This window comes from Barbatula barbatula (assembly GCF_947034865.1).
Source record: "Barbatula barbatula genome assembly, chromosome: 12".
In the NCBI taxonomy this organism is placed as follows: Eukaryota; Metazoa; Chordata; class Actinopteri; order Cypriniformes; family Nemacheilidae; genus Barbatula; species Barbatula barbatula.
The window spans coordinates 15,842,590-15,857,548 of record NC_136775.1 but is presented as its reverse complement, the minus strand read 5'-3'; the positions used below and the strand labels follow the sequence as shown (position 1 = coordinate 15,857,548).

At 42.4% G+C, this 14,959-nt stretch overlaps 2 protein-coding genes across 4 annotated transcripts in view; one reads left to right on the top strand and one right to left on the bottom strand.

Moving 5' to 3' along the window:
* ulk4 (unc-51 like kinase 4) overlaps positions 1-562 on the top strand; it is a 125,615-nt gene extending 125,053 nt beyond the window's left edge. For both annotated transcript variants that reach the window (XM_079468610.1, XM_079468609.1), the window contains exon 37: positions 260-562. In XM_079468610.1, coding sequence (XP_079324736.1) covers positions 260-323 — 64 coding nt within the window. In that variant the 3' untranslated portion in view covers positions 324-562. The remainder of the gene's footprint in view (positions 1-259) is intronic.
* On the bottom strand, positions 560-14,683 carry ctnnb1 (catenin (cadherin-associated protein), beta 1). Of its 2 annotated transcripts, XM_079468612.1 has the most exons (16): positions 14,273-14,683; positions 6,585-6,629; positions 6,178-6,402; positions 5,762-6,015; positions 5,429-5,667; positions 5,037-5,238; positions 4,684-4,828; positions 4,448-4,551; positions 3,623-3,961; positions 3,243-3,401; positions 2,925-3,044; positions 2,670-2,820; positions 2,235-2,356; positions 1,969-2,029; positions 1,512-1,737; positions 560-1,286 (listed from the first exon to the last, which is right to left on the bottom strand). In XM_079468612.1, the coding sequence occupies exons 2-15, from the start codon at positions 6,595-6,597 to the stop codon at positions 1,529-1,531; spliced, it is 2,343 nt and encodes a 780-aa protein (XP_079324738.1). In that variant the 5' UTR covers positions 6,598-6,629; positions 14,273-14,683; the 3' UTR covers positions 560-1,286; positions 1,512-1,528. The 2 variants fall into 2 exon arrangements, with proteins under 2 accessions (XP_079324738.1, XP_079324737.1); XM_079468611.1 differs by having other exon boundaries at positions 560-1,737.
* Positions 14,684-14,959: the final 276 nt, after the last annotated feature.

The window sequence follows — 14,959 nt, the reverse complement described above, 5'->3', positions numbered from 1 at the left end:
CATGAAGTAAACAAGCATTGTGAATAACTTTTAACTATAAGCCAATGCACCACATGCTTAATGCATTATTAACCCATCAGGAACAGCCTAGAAAAAGCCGTTCTTATACAACAGATGTGTAAGTGTATCTATTACCAATCTTAGACAGGGTTTGAAATAAGACAAGTGACTGGTCAAGCGTTGAACTGCTGAATTACAGAATAAGAATGTTTGGCAAATAAACCACTTGGAAACGTGTTTAAATGCTTCTCTTTTTCAGGCACAATTCTGACATGACGGTGGAATCCATTGCTGCGGAGATTCTGAAGGCCATTGGATCCTAAGTCCAACCTTGTTTCCTCTCTTGGTATTTAACGTCTGTTTTTGTACTGGGCTCATTCTTTAAGTTACTTTTTTTATTAAGTCAAAGACTAAATAGCACTGAGCTTGTAAACCAAATGTTGCACTAGTTGAATATGGTTACATGTTAGTAATTGTAACTTTTTATACCAATGGTTGGTTACTGTTTTAAACGGCTTCATCTGTACTCCATGTATCAATTAAAAAGAACACAAAGAGATTCAATTTAAAGTCCATTTTATTGTTTAGCCAGGTCATAACCATGTCTCCCATCAACATCGCAGGCTACAATAATTTGGGGTTCTTTTCAAAACCTTTAAGCTACTGTCAAAAAAAGAGAAAAATCAAGACAAAAGAAAAAAATGGCCCCAACTGATTGCAAACCCTTTGGAACATTTGGGATTTTATAAAGCAAGAGAGCTGATATTTGGACTTTCGATTCTTGGTTTTATACAAAAGCTACACAATGTTACATTTGATCAGAATACAATTCAACTGATTAATTAGTGTTCTACACCATAAACTTGATAAAATCTCAATGGATCATTAACACTAACTCAACACTATGAGAGAGAAAGCGAGAGAGAGACAGTCGAAAGAAATACAAAGTTCTGCAAAATAAAAGACGAGTATCATAAAGCAAGCTAGAGAGGTACCATTACAGACTGAAATATCCTTTAAAAATAAAAAAGGTAATAAAAAGTACAGGCAATGCTAAGGTTGAAAATTCCATCTTAGGATTTGCTTTTTGGGCTTTCTTCTGTCAATCACACCAATTTCCAACCAAGAGCAGAACAAATGTTTTACTTCCACGTGTTCCCATAGGAAACTCAGCTTGTATTAGTGTGTCAGGCACTTTCAGAGAAACTAGCCCACTCTCTTGAGCCCGCTCAGCAACTCTACAGGCCAAAATCACAATGCAGGTTCATTCAGATCAGACGATACAGCTGCAGCAGAGGGAAAGAGGGAGAATCACATTAAAGTCAGATTAACGGGAGAGAAACACACAACGCTGCCATGACTTCGCCCTCGTATTCAGAATGCAGCTCGGATTAGTTCTGCTACTGGCATGCTTTACTCTAGGCTTTTCAAATCCCACACACGGTGCGGTCAGCACAGATCAAACACCACCAGCCGTTCACGTCGAGTGCGTGTTTAGCGCGGTGCCTCACCTAAAAAGTCATTGTATTTACAGATCGGTATCAAACCAGGCCAGCTGATTGCTGTCGCCTGGCGGGAGGCCGTCGATCAGGTCCTGGGCATGGCCAAGGTCAGGCAGACCGTCCACAGGGTAGTCGGGGCCAGGGTGGTGCCCGCCCATCTCGTGCTCCATCATGGGGTCCATGCCCATGGCGTCCTGCCCGTAGCCTCCGGAATGGAAGGAGCGATAGCTTGGGTCTGCAGACGACGGCAGTGGGTGAGAGGAGTGGAGAGGAGGGGTGAAGCAGACACACACACACGTATACATGTTAGAGGAAGCTCACAACAGCACAACCACGGCCCCAAAAGACCGGAGAACACGCAACAGAAGTGGTGTTCAGCTCCAGGTTTATAGGGTGCGGGTTGATGAAGCAGTGGATTAGTATCACACCAAAATGCTGAGAGCTATGCTAGTGTCTGTGAATTTACCGTCTGGTCTGTATCCGAGAGGCTCGCCCTGCGCACCGATATCAAGCCCCAGATCTCCGGTCTGCAAATAGACAGTAGAAACAATGTAGCGACAAACTATTTCGCTTCCCACTCGCTTCAGTTTCACAAATGCTTTCATGCTCGAGGATCATAAAAGCAATAATGTTTTGTAATATTCATAAAATACAACAAGGGCTGTAATGTACAGTCTCATATCTACAGCAGGGCTTTGTGCCAGCATTGAGTGCAGGGTTTAGTTAAGGTACCTCGTTCCAGGTCATGGGCTCGGTTCTGAACAGAGAGCTGGTGAGCTCCACAGACAGTCGTTTTTTGTAGTCCTGGGGCTTATCCTCAGACATGCGGAACAGAACTGCAGCGGCGTACGTGGCTGCGGGTAAAAGATAGTGTTTGAGGAAACATTCAACACACCCCGCTCAGCCCAGCCACTGCCTCCAGTGAGGAACGGCACAAAAACAACAGTGAGGGAATAAAAAAATCTGCATGTGTTTTGTATTCACGCTTGCTCCTTCGTGTTTATACTGCACTTGTTTCTCCAAACTTTATGTTGAGACATCTGGAGGCAGTGACACAGTGTGCTGCCATTATTTATATTTAATTGATGTCTTTCTGCATTATTCCGCACCAGTCTGTGCGCGCACACCGTAGCACTGCTTATTAAGGAGGGAGAGGCACACACTCACCGACGCCCTCATTTCTGGAGTGGAGGAGCTCTGTGAGAGGCGCGGTAGCTCCTTCTGCCTCGATGGCTTCCGCTGCCTCCTTATCCTGAGCCAGCTCGCACAACACACCTGCAGCTACACGCTGGATGTTCTCGATGGGCGAATACAGCAACTGCACAGACAGACAGACGACAATGTCAATTACACAGAAATGAGTGACATCTCTTCTCAATTTTAGCATTTTCTCTCTTCATAAACAATGAACTCTGGACTGACCTGAACAAAAAGTGGAATAGTGTTGAGTCCTCTGATGACGATTCTGTTGTGAATGTCTCTGGCTAGAATGTGCAGAGCTCCAGTGCAGCCCTCCACGATCTCTTCCATACGCACACCCTCCTGTAACGCACAGCACGCATTAAACCCTGCAGCAACCACTAAATCAAGTCAAACACTTCTCTTGTACCAGGGATAAGTGAATATAGTCATTTGATGTTGAACATAAAATTTGGCCTGAATGTTTCATTTCAACATGAGTTTTCACAATTCAGTTGCCAAAAAAGAAAGCTGACAATGTGCAAGTTTTTTCTGACTCACCACAAACTGCTGCTGTGTTCCACCCATGGAGGTGCGTCTCTGAGTGTCCTGATGTGCTCTGACCAAAAGCTGCACCAGACGAGGGATGGCACCCTGTTCTCTCAGTGGGGCATGGTTCGCTGGGCACAGTGCCAAGTTACGGATCAGCCCGACTGTGGCCTGGGAGGGAAGGTGAGTCATTGAATTAGTGAAAATCAATTTATCCAAGCGATCAAATAATTTTTAGCCAAACTTTCCAGTTCTAAAGTTAATCTTTTTACTAACCATTCAACATGTCCGCAGACAACAAAACATGTACATTTGGGCCCAACTAAATAAACAAAATTACGAAAACAGGGCAACAAACTGAGATCTCTTCTGATCGGCCAATTATTACATACCTTAATTAGAGGCCAATGTGAGGGAGGGTGGAGTAATTTGACCACCACAGGCAGCCCATAGTGCAGCCGCACTGCATTCTGGGCCATCTCTGCATCTTGATGTCTGGATGTGAGGTGGCGGAGAGCGCAGATAGCCGGTTCTGTGATGTCCTCTCGGTCTCCAGCGCGAAGTACAGTGCGCACTAACGCCTCGATGCCCCCCACTTGGCAGACCATCATTTTGTTCTTGTAGTTGTTGCAGGTGAGGTTAGACAGAATTCCGGCAGCACACGTCACCACATTGATGTCATCTGAGCCGAGCAACTGGACCAGGGTGCCCAACAGACCCTCCATACCCTCCTGCAAATCAGAAGGATCAAGACTTAACACATAATACTTTATACAACCCATAAGGTCTTGCAGTCCTGTACACCACCAGTCAAAGCCATTCGAAACATCTACGACGAGTTACATGAGGTTGTAAGCCCATCACAAGTGGGTACACTTAAAGCACAATCATCATCCAGAGACGTTTAAAAACTCCAGAACTGTCACAAAATCACAACAACAGCTTGGTGAAATGTACATAGCACAGGCATTACAACCAAATGTAGCGTCTGCTCATGCTCCATCGACAACGTTCTTTCCTAACTGTGTGGGGTCAGTGCTGGCCACAGCCCCGACCCCTGTCACGGACAAAGGCAGGAATGACTGTTACCTGCACATCTACTTCTGCTAAAGACGTCTTCTCCGTGAAAACAGTGGGGAGACAGAAAGAGAGGTCTCATGTAGAAAAAACAGAAGACAGCGTAAAATGCTGAGGGAAATTGCGAGACCAAGCTGTACCTGTTTGGTGGCGGCGTCTGAAAGATTCCTCAAAGTCCACAAGCAGTTCTGTACCAATCGCTGACTGGGGTCTGTGAGGTGAAGGCCGAGTGCTTGCATACCACCTGTGAAACACACAAAGTTTGTTCAGACACTCAGAATGATGCATTCAGAACAAAGATCTTGTAGGGGTGTGTCAGTCTCCAAACCACATGATGTTATATTATGGGATTAATCTGAAGATAAATAAGACTTACCAGCCTCAACAATTGCAGGTTTGTTACTGGAGCAAACGGAAAGGACTTTGAGTACTCGACTAGTGGTCCACAACAGTTTCTCGTAAGTGTAGGTCCTCATGATGTTGACCAGAGCTTGTGGGCCTCCACTGGCCAGAATGATAAGCTGAAAATCAACGAGAAAAGACAAGTTCTATTTTTAACAAGGCGAACAGGACAGGACAGGAAGCTAAGTAATACTGTTAGAAAACCAAGATCAAAGCACAAAAAGCTACATCTGTTCTAAAATTGGCAGCGGTATATTTATTGCAGCGCTAAACTTAAGTGACATACAAAGATACAGGAATAACTCTATAGGCACAAACGTTTCTTACCTTGCTTTCCTGATTGCCGTATGCCAAAATCTGTAGGCAGTCTGTTGTGATGGCAAGGAATTTAACGTTTGTTTTGTTTAACAAGGCCACCATTTTCTGCAGCCCTCCTGCCAGACGAACAGCCATCTTGGCTCCTTCCTGGTGCAGTAGCAGGTTGTGTAGAGTTGTGATGGCATAAAATAGTACAGAGTCCACGGGGGAGCTGAAGAGACCAAAGCAACATTAGAGCCAAACAGACGGACAAATGATGGAATTCAGAGTACATAACAGGTCTCCGTATGACTCAGCCTGATGGACCTTGAATTTCAATACGCTGCGCCTACTCTCTAATGAAAATAATTCACTGAATAGATATAGCTGCTTGAACAAATACAGATGCATAAGGAACCAACCCGAGCATTTTGACGAGGGCAGGAATGCCTCCAGATTTAAAGATGGCGAGCAGGCCTTCTCTGTGATGGGATAGGTTGTGCAGGGTGCCGGAGGTGCAACGGGCCGTTTCTATGTCGTTGGTGTTCTGCATGGTCCTCACGATGGCAGACACCATCTGTGGAGATCTCATGATGGCGTGACGGGATGCCTCCTTCTTGGAAAGCTGGTGCACCATTACAGCTGCCTTATTCACCACCACCTGATATCGAAAGACGGAGAAAACATGTTTATGCAATCAAGTTAATTTAATATTACAGTTCTGGCTGGTTTAGGTGATCTGCTACCGTTCTTACCTGATCCTCATCGTTCAGTAGTTTGGTGAGCTCTGGAATGGCGCGAGTGGCCAGTTCTGCGTCGTCTTGGTAGTTGATGAGGTTGACCACGGCATGTTTGAGCATCTGTGAGGGCTCGGCCAGGCGCTGGACGTTTGTGGGGTGGGCAGAGTCAAACTGTGTGGAGGGGATTTGCATGCCCTCGTCCAAAGTCTCGGGAAACATGGCCGCCCGGACTCTCTGGGCTCTAGTCATGGCATACTGGCCATCGATGTCTAAAGAACCAGGGCACTGTCTGTTAGCACCATGTGCATCAAATACCATTGAAATAATGCACTGGTAATCTAAATGATGCCAGAGATGTTTCATCTATGACTAAACCTTACATGTTATGTTCCAAAGTAACAAGACAAAAGAATACTAGAAATGCATCATACCTGCTACCTGCTCCTGGTTGAAGGACTGATTGAACCCCTGCTCCCACTCATACAGCACCTGGTTATCAACATCCTCTTCCTCTGGGTTGCCCTTGCCGCTTAGGGATGGGGCGGTTGTGGTGGCCCCAGAGTGGATACCTGAGTCCAGGTAAGACTGCTGTTGCCAGTGGCTGACGGCAGCCTTGCGATCAGGCTCCATGGCCATGTCAAGCTCCATCAGGTCAGCTGGACGAGAAGACACAATGACTTAATCACATCTTTTCGAAAGATGGATATCAGCTATAAACTAAAGAGAACGGATTACCGGCTCTATACAGTCACTATAGCAAATGATTTGTTTTTAAACGATTCTGGATTTACATTTTGCTTTTGTGCACAATCTTTTGACAAAAATCAAGAAAACTTACATTGGGTCGCCATGATCCTTTCTCAGCCAAACACAGCTTTCTTATCTGTAAGACACACACAGCAGCATGGTTAATTTCACATTCTGTGTGCCAGCTCCCTCTCATACAGTCACACACTGGTCAAACACTCAACTTCATCTCTCTCAGACAAACACATTCCAGTGCAGCGTACGGCATACACAAGCCCCAGTGTTCTGACTGAAAGCTCTCGGTTTCCTAACCTGACTGCAGCTGGGATGAAAGAGTGAGGCAGGATGTGCCACACAGCTCACACAAAAACTCTTATTATCTGTCGGCCCCTCATGATACACCCGGCAAAAGGCTCATGATAAATAATAAACAGTACAAACAGGAACTCCGTTTTTGAAGTCATTTTTTTCAGCCATCCCCGAGTAGTGCGCACTTATCAGCTATCAAAGGTAGTTTTGTATTTTTTCCCATTAAAACCATCTAGAATAGAAGGTTGACAAAAGTCACTTGCCCTATACAGACCTCTGCGGCATATCACCAAATCATTTGTTTGTTGATGTAAAATAAGTTACACCTTCCAAACATAAACATGTAGCCAGTTTCATAACAGTTGCAACACAAAGGTAAGAGATACATGTTTTACATAAAGTGCATTGCTTTTCGCATTAAGTGCATGACGCGTTTTACTCAAGACTGCTTCCAATGCTTTAATCCAAAACACCCATCACCGATTACCTGCTCCAGCTAAATACAATCCTTTTAAACAAAATCAAAGACTATTATCCAGTTAAGGACACTTAAACATTGAAATATCTTGGAAAGAGTAGCGTCCTGCCTGTCACCGAACAATATGCTGAATGGAGAGTGACAGATGACAGTAGTGGAGTATTCATGAACTTAATGATCTTTTGTCTTCTCCTCGTATAAAGCTATCGCGTGACATATGAAAATGTTTAAATTTAAGCACATGAAACTCCTACAACGTTTTCCTTCAAGCTACAAAATATTATTCAGCACAGGATCGGATATTGGATTGTCCCGCCACCTCAGAAACCCAATTAGAGTCGGGTACAGAAACACTATGTATCAGATATGTACCTGGACTGAATCAATGCGCGGATTTAGACATGAAGTCTGTAAAGCTTTTTACTCTGACTGCATGTATAGGCATATCATTATACATGCTGTCTGTTTTTAAAATAATGCAAATATAATGTAGCCAAGGCTGCTCTCTGTAAATGGACTGTTCTGTTGATATATTCGACGCATTTTCTGCCCATATTTAACACAACTATGGCGAGCATTTAGTTGTAGCTGGAGGGTAAACAGTAAACACTATAACATATTTCTAAGAACGTTAGTGTCCATTTCTGTGAATTGTGATTTTGTTGTGTATTCTTTATTACCTAATAAATATTTTTAAATTGAACATTTTGTTATTTAATGTCATCCACCGGTGGCACCGGTACCCCTTTAAAAGTATTGATTTGGCACCGGTATCAGAAAAATCCCAATCAATATCCAACCCTATACCCAATCCAGCAAAAAAATGTCTGTATTGACGCAATACAGATCCAGAGTATCGGGGATGTTTTAAACATTGTGTTCTGCACATTATTAGGTAACTATGTTAAGAAATTGTTATGTAGATCGATGACAGAGGGGCTTTAGTAAAAATTGGCAAAAAAGGGCATGGAAGCATCCTTTTGTTACAAATTATAATAATAATAATGTATTTATTAAATAATATTTGCACTGCACAACCTGTAGAAACATTTAATTATGAACGTTACTGCAATTTACTGTGAATTACTTTTTCCAAGATTAATAAAATTTGCTAGCCTATATACATTGCTTAAAGCTGTAATCTGTAACTTTTGCCTTTATCTCCATTTGTTTGAAACTAAATTGCAGGTTACTTTATGTATTTACACTTATCAGTGTGTTAAAAAAATTACATGTTGGATCAAATTATAAATCATTACAGTTTTGAGTGTATATAGATATTCTTATATTTTAAATAGATTTTGTTCATTTTGACAACTTGCAACTTTTAGGAACTGTTCAGTAGCTAGCGCTGCTCTATTACGACAACAAACAATCACAGTTAGTCTGGCTAAAATTTAGATTTTTTAACCATGATTATTCACTGACTTTGGAAACAACAACGAAAATAAAAATGTGATCATAAAATTGTAGACTCTTAAACTGAAAAAAAGGTAAAGAAATAGCACAGCTGAGCTCCTGTAAAGGAAATGGGTGCGCTGTGGATTTATAACCTGAAAAAAGCAGCTGCAAACTGACGATTAAGATTCATTTTCTATTAATTGCACAATCCTTTTAGTGGGGTCAGTGTTCCTTCCTAGGGTACAAAATATGAAGTACTGGCCAGCAAAAAAAGATCTTCTTGAACTCCGATTGAATCATGACAAAAATGAAAGGTTTTGCAAAAACACATTCCTAGAGAAACGTGAGAGGAATTTTTATTTAATCAAAGATAAAGTCAGTCCAACACGAGTATGATTGAGCAAACAACACACACTAGCTAAGGAGGTGCTAAAGGTCTCTGCAATCTTCAATAATGTGCTCAGTGAGAACCCCACCGCCGTGACAACAGCGTCAATATGCGTATCGCATTCTTTACTGATTGCCCATCAACATTTGCAGTTCACACCTACTGAAGCAATATTGAATTCAGCATCTCCGTCTGGGGGCCCGATCTCCTCCTCCTTTGTAAGACCTCAAGCAGAATTACCATAACACAAGCCCTGAGCCTACCTCCTTTATTCAGACGTACAACACCCCTCTCCAAGTCAACAGACCGAATGCACCCCTCTTCAAGACGTCATACATTCATATGTAGCCGCGAGACCAAAACCGTCTCTCTATTGTGTTTGTTAGCAAAACATATGGTTTCCTTCAGTCCAACAAGTCTTACAAAACACAAACGTGTTGCAGCATGTGAAAAGGTCATTTGGTTGAAGTCAACACTTCATCTAGTTATTGTCACCAATAGACGTTATCTGTCTACTTGGAATATTACAACAGGTTTACCTCCATGATTCAACATAGTCTTGACAATTAGTAAGAGAAAACGACTTTTTCTTTAAGCTGAGCTCTATAGCCTTGCATACGCACTCACTTTTGGGATTTGGCATGCAAAAGCAGCCTCATTTTAACAGCTGAATTAGGTCAAGTCAAGAAAAGCTTGACTTGCATACAAAAGACTAAAACTAAAGTGCATAGTAACACAGCTAGGACTGTTAAACGAATAATCACACCCAGAAAAGGTTTGTGTCTGTGTACTGTGTATATTAAGGAAATATTTGCATGAATATATTTACAAATCATTTTAATTTAAAAAAATGTATACATGTGTATGCGTTTATAAATACAGAATGAATATGCACAGTTCACAGACCTATATTATGTAAACAAACTTTTTTTTTGGATGTATTAATCGCTTGACAGCTCTGGACACAACTTGAACTAAACAACAAAATGTAATGAATGTAGATAAATGGTTTCTCACAAAAATAGTTAACTCGCACTGTGTACTGTACAGAAAAACTTGAACTTGGTTTCGAAAAAGTAAATATCACGTGGATGGTTCCAAAACAAACCTGTGCTAGGAAGAAAATGCAACTGACGCACCAAAGCATACAAAAAACCTCTTAATCCTCAAAAAACTAAATCACATATACAGAAATGTGCCGTTAATGCAGACCGTTCCACTCGCAGGCTGCTGTCAGTATTGTAAATGCAGAGCATGGAAGGTGTGTTTGATAAGGAGATGTGTAAAACACTGTGCCGCTGTGGCACTCTGCCTGCGGCTGCCGAGAGTTTCACAGCAGTCAGCCACTCGCTCAGTCTCAGACTTTCAACATCTGGAGTCAATTGGAGAGATAAACCCAGCAGCATACAGGCCTTAACCCCCTTCTGCTGTATTACAGCACTCTTTCGCACGCAACGTGAGGTACCGACAGAGCCTCAGTCTACAAAGATCCTACACACAAACTACTCTAGGGTTCTAACAAACCACTAAAGGTTAGTCTGTGTCACTGATGCAAAGCCGGCTGTAGATGATTTGTTTCAAATCTTTGGGTTGTACAAGCAACATACAGGAGATGAAGATTAAAACTATTTTTCACTCATGATGAATCCCCAGTGTTTTTTACTACTAATTTTACAGACTGAGTCAGGGATGACAACATACCAGCCTTATAACCATCTGCATATCCTTCACTGCTTAGTAGTTCATCTGCGCTACAGTTGGCCACTATGGAAGGAAAAAGATGAACAGACTGCCCAGAGCTCAAGCAAAGATGTTATGCTTTCCAGTAGCTAAGTAGTTAGAGCATGGCGTAAACAACGCCAAGGTCATTGGTTAAATCCCAGGTATTGCACATACTCAGAAACGGTTATATAGTATAATGCAATGCTAGTGGCTTTGGAAATCAGGGCTCTATGGTAACTTATTGTTTTAGGAGCACTTATGTCCTATTGAGTCAAATTTAGGCGCATGGAAAATTGAAGACGTCTTTTAAGAAACATGAGTTTGGCACCGTATAGCATGCACAAAAATGATATACTATTGGTTATTATGAATTATAACAAAGGGGGCTGTTGAATGCGTCATTGTGATTGGCTGGCAAACATTCTAAGGGTGTGCACCGAAACACGCAGGGAGTGCACATTAGCCTTGTGTGATCTTTGTGTCTTGCCTTGGTTACAGCCAGCTCTCAAACTGCGACAAAAGAGAGACATCAGACGCAGCACTTTAATACATTGTTTCTGTAGTAACCCGTTGAGAAATTGGGAATACTTATAAAACATATATAATAGTGGGCAGTCCGTCCATTGGCTAATCCGCTTTTCGATTCCAGCTCTCACAGTATGTAGTTCCCAAACTGTCATATGGGAAAGGTCACTTTGCTGTTGCGGTGCATTACACTTAAAAACTGTTTATTCCTATGACAAAAAATGTCACTTGTTCATTGGTTTACGCGTTTTTGTGCTTGGACAATGGGGATGCAATGATTATAGATTTTGTTGGAAAAATATAGTCAGCGGAATAAATCACGGTTTCTCGATTATGGCGATACTTATAAATTTTTACTGGCCCTGTCTAAACTTTTTCTCATTAAATGTATATTGAACCATATTAAAGTTATAACCGTTAATCAGTCAGGAGCAGTAAGTGCGCATGAAATAACATTCAAACACCACATTGTTTAATAAAAAATAACATGGACAGCATCTGGACTCACTGCTGTCTGTCTTCCGCAAATAGCCTATAAGTCGAGTGTGAGCAACGGGACATGGTGAGCAAGTGGCGCATCCTGCATTTTCTATGAGTTTTAGATGTTAATGGCCCCTAAACAATACACACCTTCTGCAAGCATTTATTAAATTCTTCCCAAAAGTGGTGGGGACATGTTCCACCCGCAATTTACAATTTACGCAGTGTATAGCCATGTAAATGTTACCAACAATGAGCAGAAAATAAGCGCCCATTACTCAGAGCCCAAACTTTGAACTTGGCACATTCTCCAGCGAAGTAGAATACCAGAGTCATCATTCTGAAGAAACAATAGTGTTTGCATCACAAGCTTACAAAAAACAATACCCTGGGTTCATTTTCCTCGGTTGTGGTGCTTTAATATGACCAAAATGAGATTCAAATAGGATTAAAGCTATCAATAAAGTTTTATTTTCGCACACTAATACGAGACGGCCGGCACCCATGCAATTCCTCCGGACTGACATACCTAAACCCAAGTTAAACGCAAATGATGGCTACAGAAAAATAATGTTTTTATTTCAAAGCCCATTTCCGTTTCACACCACTCCCGTTTCGGGGTCCTCCAAGGAAACCCGAGGAAGCTTGAGAAGACTGAGGCATTTGTTTGTAATCCTTGGCATTCAGACATGTGAATTTAAATGCCGCCCAAATGGCTCAAGCTAAGTGCCTGTAGTGAGTGACCAGGGGCATGAAGCTTAGATAGTGATTTCAACACCCGCATTAGATTTAAAAAATCTGGCTATTGTGCTGAACGCTTTTATAGATCCTCTTAGTTGTTAGCTTCCTACAATTCTGCTCTAAATGTGTCATTTGTGACGAGCTGTTGGAACGCCCGGATTCGGCGCATATGTGCACATAGGGATGGCATCCACTTTGGTATGCATTCTGACTTCACATACCCAAAATACATTATGCCACTATTGCCCCAGTATTCCCCAAATGGCTGAAAGCGATAAGTATGCAGAAAAGTGGGAGAATCCAGTGTGTTTGTTTAAGAACCACTTGCGGCCAAAATAAAATAAGGCCTCAAAAATGCAAGAAAGTTAACATTGTGTGATTAAAAATAGCCATGCCAAACTTGAAGGGGCATTTGACGGCCAACTACTATTGCGGAGCTATTTAGTGACAAAAATAGATTGATTATTATTTTGACTATTTAAATTTTCTTACTGACAGCCTATTTTCCCTTGTATACAATAAAATACACCCAAAGAACGTCAAATTATGATAGTCTTCGTCTATTATGATTCAATCTTCTCGTCCAACATGTATTCACACTGAGGTTAAATAAAACCCAATGTAATGCCTGATCACTTTTGGTTTAGTTGTGCAAGCCACCTACAGTTGATAGAAAAATGCCAACATGTGTTATGCAAATAAACAAATCGTTTAGTCCTAAACTCCAAACCAGAGGAGAGCGTGTAGAATAGTCTCCTTAAGATGCAGCAATCTGAGTCAACGAATCTGATCACTGAACATCAGATGCGTAAGCTGTAGTAAAGAGAGAGTCAGTGGGGTGTTGCGTTAAAGTGCGGGGTTACGGTGCGGGTTGCGGGTTTAGGGCCCGTCCGCAAACCCCGTGTGCGCGCATCGAGCCCGACTATCCCCACCCCCAACATCAGCGCGAGCTCCAGAGTCAGATTTCACTCAGGCTCCTCCTCGACTTCATCTCAACGGCCAAACACTTTAAACGTCTTTGTTTGTTTCCGAGATGTTTGATAAAATGTCATTTTAACGGCATTTACACTCCCAGGATCTCGCTAACACCTTAAGCGTGTATAACTCAACACAATACCGCCGGTCACGCCTTTGAGTGGGACGGAAAAACGTTACCACGCATGGAAATCCTCAAGATTTCAGATAGCAAAAAAAAACGTGGAAAAGGACAAATCAGCGCGTCTGGTCAAATCGCAAACAAACCATGTAACGTTTACTAAGACTGGAAAGTTAACCAAGAGACGGTTAAACGCTTATTCGCGTTGGTCAAGTACACCCTAACTTTAATACAGAGCCACTTACGTTGTTCAACATCGACGTCAAATAAACAAACACCACGAGTCTTTACATTTGAATTTAGAGAAAACACGCTGTTAATATTTAACCTAGAAACGAGGCACATGTCCAATTTGAGGTCTTCACAAACACTTTTGGAGCCGTAAAAATGCTAACGTTAACCAGTTAGCACCAGAGACCTCGAAGGTCTAACTTGGGGTTTAAAATGCATTATATGAAACATCACGCGTTGCGCAGCGTTACACAGATGTGCGTCCGCGTCGTCACGTGTAATCGTACGGGAGAAACGGTCGTGCGGTTTGCAGTAATATTCCCACCATACACCCCGTTTCCCACAGCTGCGGTAAGACATTCCGTCAAAATAACAAGCCGCGCATTTCATCCGCCAAAGAACACCTACCTGCGTCAAAAGCCGTATATTCCGCTGTCGCCTTTCAGTGCTTCAACGCGTAAAAAGGCGACAATCCGTTGAGAAAACGTTAAGAGAACGACTCGCTGCGCGCGCCAGCTCCTGCTGAGTGAATGTGTGCGCGAAGAATCCGCGCTCGCGTTGAAGGAGCACACGGGAAAGATGGCGTCACTCCATATGCGCTCGAGCCATTATAAAAACTCCTACCCGCGGCGTATTCTGCCGCCACCCGGCAAACTAGATCCCACGTTCGAAGTTATGAACCCAGCGCTATTTCAGTACATAACTGTAAATTACAGATATCGATATATGTCACTGTTTAAAACGTGTGCGAGGTCAATGTACGAAAGTGCGAGCGCGATTTGAGCGGTAAGAGATATCTGGATTCGTGCGTATGAATACATGGGCTACGCGGCTGTCGTGCGGCAAGGGGGCGCACCTATTCATTAAGTTTTATGAGTATCGCAGTAAAGAGCATTTGTAGTATTGACGGGAGTCGTGTCGTGAATAAAAGCATTTTTGGGTGGAAATGCATGTTTATAAACGCTTTAGGAAAGTGACACGGCGATTAGATTTGATTTCTGTCTCTCTTGGAACAATGCAGCGCGGTTTGGACAACTACTGGAGCACGTTACTTAAACAATTTATTTATGTATTAAAAACATGTTCATATCATTT

Coding starts and splice junctions, on each gene's coding strand:
- ctnnb1 (XM_079468611.1), bottom strand. Junction 4,829..5,036: donor ACGGCAATCAGGAAAGCAAG/GTAAGAAACGTT, acceptor GTTGATTTTCAG/CTTATCATTCTGGCCAGTGG. Junction 1,738..1,968: donor TCTCGGATACAGACCAGACG/GTAAATTCACAG, acceptor CGTCGTCTGCAG/ACCCAAGCTATCGCTCCTTC.